Source organism: Esox lucius, chromosome 15 (assembly GCF_011004845.1).
Source record: "Esox lucius isolate fEsoLuc1 chromosome 15, fEsoLuc1.pri, whole genome shotgun sequence".
Lineage (NCBI taxonomy): Eukaryota > Metazoa > Chordata > Actinopteri > Esociformes > Esocidae > Esox > Esox lucius.
The window spans coordinates 13,114,763-13,131,995 of record NC_047583.1 but is presented as its reverse complement, the minus strand read 5'-3'; the positions used below and the strand labels follow the sequence as shown (position 1 = coordinate 13,131,995).

At 41.9% G+C, this 17,233-nt stretch overlaps 2 protein-coding genes across 2 annotated transcripts; both read left to right on the top strand.

The window, feature by feature from the left end:
• The first annotated feature begins 3,356 nt into the window (after positions 1 to 3,356).
• On the top strand, positions 3,357 to 6,537 carry LOC106024661 (cytochrome P450 1B1-like). The gene has a single exon (XM_034297226.1). It carries the CDS (start codon positions 3,691 to 3,693, stop codon positions 5,269 to 5,271), a length of 1,581 nt encoding a protein of 526 aa, XP_034153117.1. The 5' UTR covers positions 3,357 to 3,690; the 3' UTR covers positions 5,272 to 6,537.
• A 1,322-nt stretch (positions 6,538 to 7,859) lies between these two features.
• On the top strand, positions 7,860 to 10,311 carry LOC105015662 (cytochrome P450 1B1-like). The gene has a single exon (XM_034297233.1). The coding sequence runs from the start codon at positions 8,098 to 8,100 to the stop codon at positions 9,667 to 9,669; it is 1,572 nt and encodes a 523-aa protein (XP_034153124.1). The 5' UTR covers positions 7,860 to 8,097; the 3' UTR covers positions 9,670 to 10,311.
• Positions 10,312 to 17,233: the final 6,922 nt, after the last annotated feature.

The window sequence follows — 17,233 nt, the reverse complement described above, 5'->3', positions numbered from 1 at the left end:
GAGGAAACTAGAAACACACATTTTTTCATTGGCACTGAGAGGTAAAAAAAAAACGTTCTGCTTCATGTACCAACATTTGTATTTGAGCTGAAAGGTTAATAGAATCAATGGAAAAATTATTTCCCTAGAAAATGAACTGAACCTTGTAATACATTGAAGACATGGCATGGTATATATTGCTCCTTCTTAACGGCCAGAATGTCATACTGGCCATCTTATTTCCTCGAAGATTTACACCTAACATTTATATTAAAAAAATGGCATTGGATTGCTCAAACTGAAACTGGTCTCAAAGGCAAACTATGCTTTGAAGAAGTGCTGTAACATGAAACCTGCTGTCAATCTCACAAAAGTGAGTACACCCCTCACATTTTTGTAAATATTTGATTATATCTTTTCATGTGACAACACTGAAGAAATGTCACTTTGCTACAATGTAAAGCAGTGAGTGTACAGCTTGTATAACAGTGTAAATTTGCTGTCCCCTCAAAATAACACAACACACAGCCAATAATGTCTAAACTGCTGGCAACAAAAGTGAGTACACCCCTAAGTGAAAATGTCCAAATTGGGCCCAAAGTGTCAATATTTTGTGTGGCCACCATTATTTTCCAGCACTACCTTAACCCTCTTGGGCATGGAGTTCACCAGAGTTTCACAGGTTGCCACTGGAGTCCTCTTCCACTCCTCCATGACAACATCACGGAGCTGGTGGATGTTAGAGACCTTGCGCTCCTCCATCTTCCATTTGAGGACGCCCCACAGATGCTCAACAGGGTTTAGGTCTGGAGACATGCTTGGGCAGGCCATCACCTTTACCAGGCAGTGGTTTTCTTGGAGGTGTGTTTGGGGTCGTTATCGTGTTGGAATACTGCCCTGCGGCCTAATCTCTGAAGGGAGGGGATCATGCTCTGCTTCAGTATGTCACAGTATGTTGGCATTCATGGTTCCCTCAATGAACTGTAGCTCCCCAGTACCGGCAGCACTCGTGCAGCCCCAGACCATGACACTCCCAACACCATGCTTGACTGTAGGCAAGACACACTTGTCTTTGTACTCCTCACCTAGTTGCCGCCATACACGGTTGACGCTATCTGAACCAAATAGGTTTATCTTGGTCTCATCAGACCACAGGACGTGGTTCCAGTAATCCATGTCCATAGTCTGCTTGTTTTCAGCAAACTATTTGCAGGCTTTCTTGTGCATTATCTTTATAAAAGGCTTCCTTCTGAGACGACAGCCATGAAGACCAATTTGATGCAGTGTGTGGCGTATGGTCTGAGCACTGACAGGCTGACCCCCCACCCCTTCAACCTCTGCAGCAATGCTGGCAGCACTCATACGTCTATTTCCCAAAGACAACCTCTGGATATGACGCTGAGCACGTGCTCTCAACTTTTTTGGTCGACAGGCGAGGCCTGTTCTGAGTGGAACCTGTCCTGTTAAACCGCTGTATGGTCTTGGCCACTGTGCTGGAGCTCAGTTTCAGGGTCTTGGCAATCTTCTTATAGCCTAGGCCATCTTTATGTAGAGGAACAATTATTTTTTTCAGATCCTCAGAGAGTTATTGGCCATGAGGTGCCATATTGAACTTCCAGTGACCAGTATGCTGGAGTGTGAAAGCGATAACTCCAAATTTAACACACCTGCTCTCCATTCACACCTGAGACTTTGTAACACTAACAAGTCACATGACACCGGGGAGGGTAAATGGCTAATTGGGCCCAATTTGGACATGTTCACTTAGGGGTGTACTCACTTCTGTTGCCAGCTGTTTAGATATTAATGGCTGTGTGTTGTGTTATTTACACTGTTATACAAGTTGTACACTCACTACTTTACATTGTAGCAAAGTGTCTTTCTTCGTTGTTGTCACATGAAACGATTTAATCAAATATTTGCAAGAATGTGAGGGGTGTACTCACTTTTGTGAGATACTATACATTATTAATGGATTTTTCTTTGCTAACATATTGTCTTTTAAGTTAAAAGGTATGCTGCATAACCATTCTTTTATAAGGTACGTTTGTGTATTTGGCTGTATTGACGTATTTGCATTGTTGGATTTCTCATTTTAAAATAACCTGAGGGCCATGACCAGTTCCATATATAAGCAACATAGACCGTCACAATTATTCATGTTATCTGAAATAGTGTTTTGATTGTGTTTAAATTATTGCAAAGTGGTAGACAAACACATTTTCAAATATATGTATATACAGATTTTGGGATGTTCAAATGTGCCATCATAGATCATGAATCAGACATGAAGTGGGCAGCTGTGACTCCTGCTGACTTTAGATATGAGCAGGAAGAAAATATCCAGTCAATGGCTTTTGCAGATGATTGCATGAGGATATACGGAGAGAGGGGGCTCCCATAACAAATTCTGCACAGGGCCCCCAAATGTTTAGAACCAGCCCTGCTGAAAGCATTACATGAGTGACAGTGATAGTTCATTATAATTACAAAAATAAACTGTTAATAAAAAGTCCATAAACACTATGTCAATCCAGACATATGGAGAATTATATTGCATTTTAAATTATTTCACTAGATGTAGATTTAAGAACAACCAAAATCTTATCACTAAAGGATTTTGTTCTGCCGGTAAATATACCTTATATCAACATAGTTCACTGATTTAGTCAAGTTCATGGTTGCAATGGTTTATTTTGAAGAAATTAGTCAATAAATTTTTTTTGAATTATATTAAATGTACAATATCACAAAGATTATATTTTAGCGCGCACACTGATAGAAGAAGGCAAAGGTGCAACAGTGCATTTGGCTTTGCTGTTTACACAAGAGTAGTCTACTTCAAAAGTACTCAACCATGTATATTTTTAACACATATCCTTTTTTAGGCTGCATTACAACAAGATTTTCTATGATGCAAAAAACGTTTACTTCAGGATACTTCGGGAAGTCATAAAATGTCAAATGCAGACGCTTAAGACTTTGTAACTTAACAGGTTATTCCGTTCAGGCTAAAAATACATAACTAAAAGAAAACTACCGTATAAGCAATTGACTCGTCAAAGTATGATAAATGGTTATAATTTAACATGGCATTCCAACGTCACCATTTGAGTAGTAAATTAATCGTAACTTTCCTCCTGAACTGCTTCTGTGGCTGAGCTCACTGCCGCGGACAGCGATCACTTTAGTGCGCTCTTGTTCCCGGTGCGCGGCGCGCGTAGAACTCCAAGAGCATGAAGATAATACAGTATATAGTGGGGTCTCCAGGACTACCACAATGGGAGGAGTATGAAAATAATGACGAGCCCTGCCCACCGAGAGCAAACATATAAGACACCGTGCTGACGAAAAACTAGTCACTAAAGTCTCAAATGTTGCTGAAAAGAGTGACAAGAAAAAAAAACTTCACCATAACTCAACAAGCCTCATCTGAGATAATTTCCCAAGCAGTCCTAAGACTGTATTTATTGTCTCTGCAGGATTCTTTGGACTTTAGCATAACTGAACTTGATTCATTTCACATGGAGTAATTTTATTGAACATCACAATATCACTTTCAAACTTTGATTCTCTGTTTGCTTGTTTTCACAAAAAGTGAGTGCTGGACTAAAGCTGTGACTTTGAATAGCAAGAAAACAACTTTGTTGTGTTATTTTTTATTCTATATTCACAATATCTCAAGATTTTTTTTTTTATTAAGTCATAACTATGGCACTTCTGGACACAGACTTTGGGATGAAAGGCAGCAGCATCATGAAGGAGTGGAGTGGACAGGTCCAGCCAGCTCTGGTGGCTTCCTTTGTTTTCCTCTTCTGTCTGGAAGCCTGTCTGTGGGTAAGGAATCTCAGACTCAAGAGGAGGCTACCAGGACCATTTGCCTGGCCGGTGGTAGGCAACGCCATGCAGCTGGGACAGATGCCTCACATCACCTTCTCCAAGCTGGCTAAGAAGTATGGCAACGTGTATCAGATAAGACTGGGCTGCAATGACATCGTTGTGCTCAATGGAGAAACAGCAATACGAGAAGCCTTGGTTCAACACAGCACTGCGTTTGCAGGCAGACCGGACTTTGTGTCCTTTCGGATGATTTCCGGGGGAAGAAGCATAACATTCACTAACTACAGCAAACAGTGGAAAATGCACAGAAGAATTGCACAATCTACTGTTAGAGCTTTCTCCTCCTCCAACAGTCAGACCAAGAAAACGTTTGAACGTCACGTTTTGGGAGAATCTATGGACCTTGTGCACGTATTTCTGAGAATGAGTGCAGATGGGCAATACTTCAATCCCTCCCATGAATTTACAGTAGCCGCTGCCAATGTCATCTGCGCCCTGTGCTTTGGAAAACGTTATGGCCATGATGATATTGAGTTTAGCACTCTCCTAGGCAGAATGGACAAGTTTGGAGAGACGGTGGGGGCGGGCAGCCTGGTTGATGTCATGCCCTGGCTTCAGAATTTCCCAAATCCCGTCCGCAGTGTCTACCAAAATTTTAAACACCTCAATGAGGAGTTTTTCGCTTTTGTGAAAGAAAAAGTAGTGCAACACAGAGAAACGTTCAACCCGGGTGTGACACGCGACATGAGTGATGCGTTCATTAATGGGATTGAGCATGGAAAAGACAGTGGACTGACCAAAGACTTTGTTGAAGGAACGGTCACAGACCTCATCGGAGCTGGTCAAGACACAATGTCAACTATTTTACAGTGGATCCTGCTGCTTTTGATCAAATATCCCAACATACAAACCAGACTGCAGGAGCAGATTGACAAAGTTGTAGGCCGCGACAGGCTGCCCAATATGGAGGACAAAGCCAGCCTGGCTTACCTAGATGCTGTCATCTATGAGACCATGCGCTACACCAGCTTTGTACCTCTCACCATCCCACACTCCACCACCTCAGATGTTACCATCGAAGGCCTCCACATCCCCAAAGACACGGTGGTCTTTATCAACCAGTGGTCTGTCAACCACGACCCTTTGAAGTGGAGAGACCCGCATATCTTTGACCCGTCACGGTTCCTAGATGAAAACGGCGTCCTTGACAAGGATCTGACTAACAGCGTCATGATCTTCTCCACTGGTAAGAGGCGTTGCATTGGCAATCAGATTGCTAAAGTGGAAATATTTTTATTCATAGCCATCTTGTTACATCAGTGCACTTTTGAGAGCAACCCATCAGAGGCCCTGAGCCTTGACTGTTCTTATGGGCTGACACTGAAACCCCTCCACTACACCATCACAACTAAGCTCAGAGGGAAGCTTCTCAGTCTGGAATCACCTGCATGAATATTTCATCCTAATAGTGTGACTTAAGGCCAGCAAAAACTACATGTTTGCCATTCAGTTACATTTTACAGTCAGTATAAGCAAACCTGCACTGAATTATGTTGTTCAGGAGTGTTATAGGTTGTATTTAATATTTAATTAATATCTGAGCAGAACTGAATATGTTTGCATTATTGTTAAATATAAGATTGAAAGAATACGTCAAAGATTGCAGAGATATATCTCCTGTGTTGGGTGCCAGAGGACTGGTCAAAGTTGAACAGGTTCTCATACAATCTAGCCCATGTGATCATATTCAACTAAGCATACTTTTGTTTCATATACATTTGAGTTTTAATCATACTTCATATAAAGTATTCAGCATGTGAATATTGGCCTCTTAAAATATGTGCAGGAAAATAAATAAATCCCTCAGCTGTCAAAGGAAAATGATATGACAGTATTATGCTTGTGACTGTTTGTGAATGTTGTAGTCACACCCGAGGCACCACGGCCTATTACTTTGTGGATTCCTATCAATGTATTTAACCTTTCACATAAAGTTGTCATAAAATATCTGTACAGGTATATTTCAGGTAACAATATTTTTTTTTAAATGTTATAGTCAAATCCACAATCTACTGTACACCATGCATAAGTGAGAAGAGATTATTCTTTAAACATGACAGAGATTGACAAACTCCTAAAATATAATCTTATGTGTTTGCCATAATGTACAATGTGAAGACAATTCAGTGTTAACAACACTGTAGCTTCTGTGTATGTTCAAGCTAAGTACCTCCAACAATGTTTGGAGGTGTTCTACTGGAGATGTGGATTTCTGCTGGAGTCTAGAAGTGTATGACGGATGAGGCTGATGAACACTTGGGAGATCACAAATTGCAGATATCTACTTCACTGAACAGGCGCTTAAGCTACAGTACACAAACATCCCTTCATATACAGCCAAAATGTCATGGAATATGTCTAACCATATCAGTGGAGATGGTAAATCTTAGTATTTTCTACAATGCATCTGTTTTCACCTCAAGTCTCGCCAAGATTTATGGATGTAAGGTATGTATTTTCACCTTTGTCAAAAAGCATGTATTCAGGAATTTATGTAATGGCATTCAGAATCTCTGACTCTCACTAACCAAGAAACCCAACTACAGCATGTGTTGAATGTTAAGTGAAGGATTCACCCTAGAAATTTTTTTATTTTGTTTGATATGATTGAAAAATAAGCTACATTTAGAATGAATAAAGCAATGTTTTAAAAGGTCATTGGTTGGACTGATTCTACTTCTTTGTTGTTTGTCACTGATTACCCATTAAGTGCAATTTCATGTTCATTGCAATATGTTTTTATTTGTTGGAAAACTCTCTGTCGCACTGTCCAGTTCAATTAATGTTAAATTAATATGATATAAGGGATAGCATATTACGAAGATCCACACTCTGAATAAATTGTATAACAATACATAATACAACAGTAAACTAACGTTTACCACTGTTAACAATAATGTTTAACAGTTAGTCTACACTAGTGGTACACATTTTCTTTTGGCGAAACACTAACCATATATTTGAATTGTTATCTGGTTTGGCGTCAGTGCATCATATCTATAAATATCTGTGATTGCAGAAGGCGTTACTTTCACTGACACTCTAAAGCACAGAAACCAGAGTAGTTAAAATCCTGCTGAATAGATAAATCCAGTAGGGCTACTTATTAGTAGTTAAATGTCTCTCTTATTAGCATTACTATTTGTATTGTTGCCAGAAATCCCTGTTCTTAATTCAAGTATTAACATTTGAATAAATCTTTTTTGATACACCCAAAAGCCTAAGATTTAAATTATCTAATTTTCTAAATGTGAAATTGTCATTATTATAACAGTGGCTAAGGTAAGTATGTACATTTAGTACACATAACAGTGTTTTGTTTGTATTTGTTTTATGTCTGGATGAAAAACACAGAACTATAGGGGTCGAATCTTGGATTCCATTTCTAGGAGTGTTTTGAGATGCCAGAGCCTGGGCTGAAAATGGAAGATCTAAAAAATAAAATAATGTCTTTAAAAAGTATGCAAAACTCATCTGAATATTCTTACGTTATAAGCATTAATCTTTTGGTCTGGGTATTTCACTGTTACTTCTGTTTTACTGTATTTCACTGTATCAATTCAATATAACTAAACCAGTGTTTACAGAGTTGATACAGTGCTCTGTGTGAATTACACCCAATTACCCAGTTCTGATGTTTTTTCTTTTGTTTTACCGTATTGAGTTTTACGGTACTGCTGCCTGTCTTTCAGGTAATCTGCCCTTCAAAATGTAAAATCCTGTTTCAACTCTTGAATGGAAAGCTGCAATGGTTGCTGCTTTCCTCTTTGTCTCACCTTGGTTCAGGAATTTAGGTTCAAGAAAAAACGGACACTCGGCTGGACCTAGTGACTAGGTATTAACAGGAACGAATAAGCATTTAAGGCCTGTGGTCATAATGGGAGGAGAGAGATAATGTAAAACCTGAATCTCTGACCCCTCCCACTGAGGAGATATATAAGGGAGAGTGTCAAGGCTGAAATCTGCATTCCTCTAATGTGTGTGGTCATCTGAAGACGGACACTGACTGCGCCACTGCTAACAACTCAACCTTATCAAGCCGTTCTCAAACCAGCACGAAAGAGAAGACAGAGAGTGAAGTGTCTCAGAGGTTTTAAAAACGTGTTCGTTGCCGCGATTCATTCTCTGCGTTATTGGATGATAATGTGTGCTGACCCTCCTTAAAAACCTTGTTATTCAGTTTATTTGGAATAGAGCTCCAGAGATCGTCTTAGCACAATGGCACTTCTGGACACTGATTTTGGGATGAAGGGCAGCAGCATCATGAAGGAGTGGAGTGGACAGGTCCAGCCAGCTCTGGTGGCTTCCTTTGTTTTCCTCTTCTGTCTGGAAGCCTGTCTGTGGGTAAGGAATCTCAGACTCAAGAGGAGGCTACCAGGACCATTTGCCTGGCCGGTGGTAGGCAACGCCATGCAGCTGGGACAGATGCCTCACATCACCTTCTCCAAGCTGGCTAAGAAGTATGGCAACGTGTATCAGATAAGACTGGGCTGCAATGACATCGTTGTGCTCAATGGAGAAACAGCAATACGAGAAGCCTTGGTTCAACACAGCACTGCGTTTGCAGGCAGACCGGACTTTGTGTCCTTTCAGTCAGTGTCTGGTGGTAACAGCATGACATTCACTAACTACAGCAAACACTGGAAAACCCACCGGAAGGTTGCTCAGACCACCATTAGAGCCTTCTCTTCCGCCAACAGTCAGACCAAAAAGGCATTTGAACAGCATGTTGTGGAGGAGGCTACTGAGCTACTTGAAGCTATTTTCAAACTCAGCGATGAGAGACAGTTTTTCAACCCATCTCATGAACTGACAGTAGCTGCAGCCAATGTCATCTGCGCCCTGTGCTTTGGAAAACGCTACGGTCATGATGATAGCGAGTTTAGAACTCTCTTAGGCAGAGTGGACAAGTTTGGAGAGACGGTGGGGGCGGGCAGCCTGGTTGATGTCATGCCGTGGCTTTTAAATTTCCCAAATCCCGTCCGCAGTGTTTACCGGAGCTTCAAAGAACTCAATAAAGAGTTTTTCAACTTTGTGAGAGACAAGGTGGTGGAGCACAGGAGGACATTTGACCCTGAAGTGACCCGAGACATGAGTGATGCCATAATTGGCGTCATTGACAAGGCAGATAGTGATACCGGGTTGACGGAGGCTCACGCAGAAGGGACAGTATCCGATCTGATTGGTGCAGGACTGGATACTGTGTCCACTTGCCTTCATTGGTTGCTCCTTTTGTTGGCAAAATATCCCAAAATACAAATCAGACTGCAGGAGCAGATTGACAAAGTTGTAGGCCGCGACAGGCTGCCCAATATGGAGGACAAAGCCAGCCTGGCTTACCTAGATGCTGTCATCTATGAGACCATGCGCTACACCAGCTTTGTACCTCTCACCATCCCACACTCCACCACCTCAGATGTTACCATCGAAGGCCTCCACATCCCCAAAGACACGGTGGTCTTTATCAACCAGTGGTCTGTCAACCACGACCCTTTGAAGTGGAGAGACCCGCATATCTTTGACCCGTCACGGTTCCTAGATGAAAACGGCGTCCTTGACAAGGATCTGACTAACAGTGTAATGATCTTCTCTGCGGGGAAGAGGCGTTGTATTGGCGATCAGATTGCCAAAGTTGAGGTCTTTTTATTTTCTGCTATTTTGATTCACCAATGCACATTTGAGAATAATCCAAATCAGGACCTTTCCTTAGACTGCTCCTATGGTTTAACTCTGAAACCCGCAAACTACAAGATCTCTGCCAAGCGCAGAGGAAAACTTATTGGGGCATAGGTTTTCTAATTTGTGTTTTTTAATACGTGCACCCACTAATGGACTATATTAGTGTACACTTTACTGTAAACAGTATGTACACAACAGTTATTATGTATGCTTTGGTATGTAGCAACCGTTATATCATTAGCTCATCTGAGTGTTGTTATACATAAAAAACTTTTTTGAAAAAATGTTTTGTGAAATACACATTTGTATTTCAATTGTTTTACTCTACAATGAATAGGACATTTAGAAACAAAAAAAAGTATTACTCATGATCTAGGAAAATAGATATTGTGCCAATTCATGTTACAAAATAAATCTTCCTACATTTTCATATTAGAATTTAATAGACAATTTCACTCCATTCAAATATTATAGAACAGTAGAATGCTACACCAAATCAATTGATAAGAAAACAACCAAGATATACAGTATGTCTATAGATTACTGTATAGTTGTTATGTCAGAATAAAACGAAAATGTCAGAAGACCCTTGTTTTTATACAGTTTGCCGTATCTATCTATTTATAAATATACATGTACACACTTACATAATTCTATTGTAGTAGGATGACATGTTTTAACTGGATCTTTATGCTTTGTACTGTATGAAATCCACAGTGCCTGGGCTCCATGCAATAAATCCTATACTCCTTATCTGCTGTGCCTGTGGCTTATGTTGGTCTTAGGAGAGCACAAGTGCTGAAAACAAGACAATGCAGGGAGGTCAAAGATATAATAATAGATCATGATGTCGCGTCTGTGTGTTTCCATGAAACATTGATGCGGGCCTTGGGTGTTCCTCCTGACCCCCAACACCCTGGGTCAGGTGGGGCACACGCAGTCACAGCTCCAGCCATAGGCCCTACACATCAATAATTCACCCAGAGACTTTTATCCTGACTTAACCCATACAGTCGGATTCGGGAGAGTGCCATCTACTGCATGTGCTACCACTGCCATCCTGAAGAGAACTCTGGATGGAGCTATGTACTGTATGACATGCTGCGTCCTAAAATGTGAAAAAAATATTTTCCTTACAAACTACAGGAGAAGATGAACACAATACATTGGCTTTATGTAAGACACTGGATAATATACTCTAAGAAAATGGTTAGAGTACATATGACGATTAGACAGCCCTCGGACATCTTTTGTCTCTTGTCTGGAACCTCCGCGCTGTGGGCCACGGTGGTACGTCCCACCTCGCTACAGCCACAAATCACGGGTAGACATACATAAACATACGTCATCATTTCACACAGTGTTGTTTCATATAGAGAGCTGCCACTGCGCCTCCTCTCCCCCCTACATCCCTCCTTCCCATAACCAGTGGCGCATGCACCCATCCCCGCACTGTGCTCCGCTCCGGAGCCTTCAGGAATGAGCACTGTGGATGAACTCTGAGGAAGCCTTGTTTTCACATGGGTTAATTCAGAGCAGGCTGGAGAAGTTCTGTGGCGCTTTAGTCCCTCTCTGCTCTGACACCACAGGGAGCTGTGAGGGGGTGGGTCTTGGACAGGGGTGCACGTGAGGAAACAGAGAGTAGCCGCAGTTATGCCTCCAGTGCAGCATAGTTAGCTGCCTGATCCGTCAACTGCCCCCCCACCTGCCTAAGAGCCTTCCCAGAAATCCTCCAGTTGAAAGACTCCCTTTAACCCAATTCACTCGCTCTTCTTGCTAGCCCAATACCTACAGATTTTTATTTCTGACAGACAAACAAAACTTTTTTCAGGTCTGGTTCTTCATATTTCACACATACACATAGCCACAGGGTGACCTGCCACACCAGCCCTCCCCCCTCCATTCTGCTACCAGCTAAAGCCCTGCACTCAAAAGAATCTTACATACTCTGCCAGGGTCCTGACAGGCGTGTTAAAAAGACTTTGTTAACCATTGTGAGGTGACTGTAGACAGAAGACGTCACAGACAGTTAGCAGACGTAATACGAACAGTATCAGTTATAATAGCCATTGCCATCCCTTGCAATACAGCAGAACATTGTCTAAACTTTGGCATTGGAAGGTCTGGGAAGATCCGTAGGCACTCAAGAACAGAAAGACAGGAGACAATGGAAGGGAAAAACTACATGTCTAAATACTAACAGTGAACTTTCACTTAATGTTTGAAATAACAACATTAAAATGTGTTGATAATAAATTAAAAAGTAATACTGCATGGCCACGAATATGCCAAACATCCACGCCAAGTCTCCACAACAGTGTGCTAAGGTCTGGATTTTGGCTGGATGCTTTGGTCCCATTCAAATATAAACTTTCTTTCCCTGAGAATATCTGGCTGTCACTTTTGGACCCAAAGTGGAAATCATCAGCTTCTGCCTGTCAGTTTAATAAGCATGATCCTTCTTTTAACAGATCCTAGAGAATGTCAGTTAGTCATAAAAAAAACGTCACAGCACACAAAGAACATAATTGTATTCAATTCCAAGTGGAAAGAGATCTTATTGCATTCGAATTCATCTAATATATTCCAGAGTTTTTCTGTGATGTTCCTTTGGTTCTTTTGGTTAACCCAAAAATATGTTTCCCCTCTTTTCAAAATCCCCTCTGGAATTATGTCACAGTCATAAACATTGTGCAGGAATTACAATGTTGTTCCAGTTGACATTACAATGAGTGCACTACACTTCAAGATCATTGTGATCTAATAAAACAAATTAATGCTTGACATAAACCCCCAAAATCTGTGAAACACAGCCTTGTGGTCTTGGATACCACCTTATCGGTGTGTGTCTTGCCCTTGGTCAGTAAATAATTAGATAATTCAGTCAAATAGGGAGGGGTGTTTACAGCGTCAGCAAGGTCCATCCACTGCATGTGTCTTAGCATCTGTGGTTGGTCTTTGATGTGTACTAAAGTAATTTGGGGAAAATTACAATTTCCAGTCCTTCATGCAAGAAACAAATAAACATACAATTATTTTCGGGAAAGACTGTATGAAATGATCTCTGCACATGTGACGAGGACTCGTGTGGGAGACACACGCTCTCTCTCCCGGCGTGGTGTTCGGCGTTCGTCGTCACCGGCCTTCTAGTCACGCCGCCCCTCCTCCCACGGCACTGTCATGTCTTGGTATTGCACACACCTGGTGTCCATTCCCTCGTTAGGTAGCCCATATTAGTTCCTGTGTTCCTGGGCGTCTTTGTGAGGTATTGTTCTATGTTTGGTGTTGTGTACTAGTGCGCATTGTCGGCACACCTATTTTTTAACCCATACAGTCGGATTCGGGAGAGTGCCATCTACTGCATGTGCTACCACTGCCATCCTGAAGAGAACTCTGGATGGAGCTATGTACTGTATGACATGCTGCGTCCTAAAATGTGAAAAAAATATTTTCCTTACAAACTACAGGAGAAGATGAACACAATACAGTACATAGGCATCTTTGTGAGGTATTGTTCTATGTTTGGTGTTGTGTACTAGTGCGCATTGTCGGCACACTTATTTTTTGCGCTTTGACGCTTCCCCTTCTTTTGGGGGGGGGGGGGGTTATACGTGCTATTAATTTATATAAAGCATCAACTACCTACCTTCCTGCAATTGGCTCCTTCCTTCCTTGCACACCAAGACGACACCTTCCTGACAGCAGATCTAATGCACATGAAACAAACCGCACGCACATGGTTTGATCTCATGTTTATGTTACATTTAAGAATTGTCTGAAAATACGTATAACAAAATGTATTAAAAAATTCAAGCAACATTAAAAAAACATAGATCTAAATATATACATATATAATTGATTTGCATTTTAATGAGTGAAATTAGTATTCGACCTCTCTGCAAAACATGACTTAGTACTTGGTGGCAAAACCCTTGTTGGCAATCACAGAGGTCAGATGTTTCTTGTAGTTGGCCACCAGGTTTGCACACATCTCAGAAGGGATTTTGTCCCACTCCCTTTGCAGATCTTCACCAAGTCATTAAAGTTTCAAGGCTGATGTTTGGAAACTCGAACCTTCAGCTCCCTCCACAGATTTTCTATGGGATTAAGGTCTGGAGACTGGCTAGGCCACTCCAGGACCTTAATGTACTTCTTCTTGAGCCAATCCTTTGTCGCTTTGGCCGTGTGATTTGGGTCATTGTCATACTGCTGTCATACTACCCTCCACGACCCATTTTGAATGCCCTGGCTGAGGGAAGGAGGTTCTCACCCAAGATTTGACGGTACATGGCCCCGTCCATCATCCCTTTGATGCGGTGAAGTTGTCTTGTCGCCTTAGCAGAAAAACACCCCCAAAGCATAATGTTTCCACCTCCATGTTTGACGGTAAGGATGGTGTCCTTGGGGTCATAGGCAGCATTCCTCCTCCTCCAAACTCCGTGAGTTGAGTTTGTGCCAAAGAGCTTGATTTTGGTCACATCTGACCACAACAGTTTCACCCAGTTCTCCTTTGAATCATTCAGATGTTCATTGGCAAACTTCAGAATGGGCCTCTACATGTGCTTTCTTGAGCAGGGCGACCTTTCCAGCGCTGCAGGATTTTAGTCCTACACAGCGTATTGTGTTACCAATTGTTTTCATGGTGACAATGGTCCCAGCTGCCTTGAGATCATTGAAAAGATCCTCCCGTGTAGTTCTGGGCTGATTCCTCACTGTTCTCATGATCATTGCAACTCCACAAGGTGAGATCTTGCATGGAGCCCCAGACCGAGGGAGATTAACAGTTCTTTTGTGTTTATTTAACTGTTGTCACCTTTTCACCAAGCTGCTTGGCGATGGTCTTGTAGCCCATTCCAGCCTTGAGTAGGTCTACAATCTTGTCCCTGACATCCTTGGACATCCTTTGGTCTTGGCCATGGTGGAGAGTTTAGAATCTGATTGATTGATAGCTTCTATGGACAGGAGTCTTTTATACAGGTAACAAACTGAGATTAGGAGCATTCCCTTTAAGAGTATTCTCCTAATCTCAACTCGTTACCTGTATAGAACACACCTGGGAGACAGAAATCTTTCTGATTGAGAGGGGATCAAATACTTATTTCACTCATTAAAATGCAAATCAATTTACACATTTTTTTAAATGCATTTTCCTGGATTATTTTGTTGTTATTCTGTCTCTCACTGTTCAAATAAACTTGCCATTAAAATTATAGACTGATCATTTCTTTGTCAGTGGGCAAACGTACAAAACCAGCAGGGGATCAAATAATTGTTTCCCACACTGTATATACACTCACCTAAAGGATTATTAGGAACACCTGTTCAATTTCTCATTAATGCAATTATCTAATCAACCAATCACATGGCAGTTGCTTCAATGCATTTAGGGGTGTGGTCCTGGTCAAGACAATCTCCTGAACTCCAAACTGAATGTCAGAATGGGAAAGAAAGGTGATTTAAGCAATTTTGAGCGTGGCATGGTTGTTGGTCCCAGACGGGCCGGTCTGAGTATTTCACAATCTGCTCAGTTACTGGGATTTTCATGCACAACCATTTCTAGGGTTTACAAAGAATGGTGTGAAAAGGGAAAAACATCCAGTATGCGGCAGTCCTGTGGGTGAAAATGCCTTGTTGATGCTAGAGGTCAGAGGAGAATGGGCAGACTGATTCAAGCTGATTGAAGAGCAACTTTGACTGAAATAACCACTCGTTACAACCGAGGTATGCAGCAAAGCATTTGTGAAGCCACAACACGCACAACCTTGAGGCGGATGGGCTACAACAGCAAAAGACCCCACCGGGTATCACTCATCTCCACTACAAATAGGAAAAAGAGGCTACAATTTGCACAAGCTCACCAAAATTGGACAGTTTAAGACTGGAAGAAGTCCCTGGGAAGGTGTTCCGGTCCCGTCCCACTGGGAGGAGACCCCGGGGAAGACCTAGGACACGCTGGAGGGACTATGTCTCCCGGCTGGCCTGGGAACGCCTCGGTGTCCCCCCGGAAGAGGAGGAAGTGTCTGGGGAGAGGGAAGGCTGGGCATTCCTGCTTAGACTGCTGCCCCCGTGACCCGGCCCCGGATAAAGCGGAAGATGATGGATGGATGGATGGATGGATGGAAGACTGGAAGAATGTTGCCTGGTCTGATGAGTCTCGATTTCTGTTGAGACATTCAGATGGTAGAGTCAGAATTTGGCGTAAACAGAATGAGAACATAGATCCATCATGCCTTGTTACCACTGTGCAGGCTGGTGGTGGTGGTGTAATGGTGTGGGGGATGTTTTCTTGGCACACTCTAGGCCCCTTAGTGCCAATTGGGCATTGTTTAAATGCTACGGCCTACCTGAGCATTGTTTCTGACCATGTCCATCCCTTTATGACCACCATGTACCCATCCTCTGATGGCTACTTCCAGCAGGATAATGCACCATGTCACAAAGCTCGAATCATTTTAAATTGGTCTCTTGAACATGACAATGAGTTCACTGTACTGAAATGGCCCCCACAGTCACCAGATCTCAACCCAATAGAGCATCTTTGGGATGTGGTGGAATGGGAGCTTCGTGCCCTGGATGTGCATCCCACAAATCTCCATCAACTGCAAGATGCTATCCCATCAATATGGGCCAACATTTCTAAAGAATGCTTTCAGCACCTTGTTGAATCAATGCCACGTAGAATTAAGGCAGTTCTGAAGGCGAAAGGGGGTCAAACACAGTATTAGTATGGTGTTCCTAATAATCCTTTAGGTGAGTGTATATATATAGTTACCACTACACCACTTGACAATGCTCCTTCCTCCATCACACCATCGCAATCAGATAAAAAAAAAAGCTCTCTCTCACACACACACACACACAAACACACAGGGGTGGGAGCTTAGGTAACAGTCTCTGATTTCAGATTTGTCTGTCCATACAGAAGTCCATACTTCTCCAGTGTCTCAGTTAGCCCCAGGACTATCGGCCCTTTATTCCAGCAACTCTTCTTCCAGATTACAAGCACTACCCTTAGTAAAAAAAAGGTTTTGCCCCATAAGAACAACATTTTTGGTGCTGGGTTGAAATCATTACCTACATCCATCTATGAAATGTCATAGAAAGAACTCCATTACCAACTTTTTATCATAAAACCGTCAATGCTTTCACCAGGAACCATAGGCCTTGGTCAAATTATGGAGGCATGCAAAGTGCTATGCAATTACTTTTGTAACACAAAAAGATTCAAATTATGCAATAAGTGCAAATATTTATTAGCCATAACCTAAATTGAGAATATTTGCCAGGTAGGTAAAACTGGATACAGAGATTACCCGAATAATCTAAGCTGGAACAACCAACTGGGTAACAAGTGTTATAAATAGAACTTCTAACAAATGTAATTTGTTTAGAAAATGTTATCTGTTTAGGAATATATCATTGTGTAACATCCAACTTATCAACCAATCAATGGTGAAAGTGTTGTATAAATGGATTCTTGGTAGACCCCTACCCTGCCGCCCAAATTTTGGAACCGTTTTTTGAGGACTGTTGAAGACAATTTTTACATTGCACAGTAGAGGCACTCATTACATTTTCTGTAGGCAGGAAGTGCTGTGGGATGCTGGGGCCTTGAGGGTTAGTTGGGTAATTCATTCTGTAAATCAGTCGGCCCACGGAGACTATAAAACTGGTG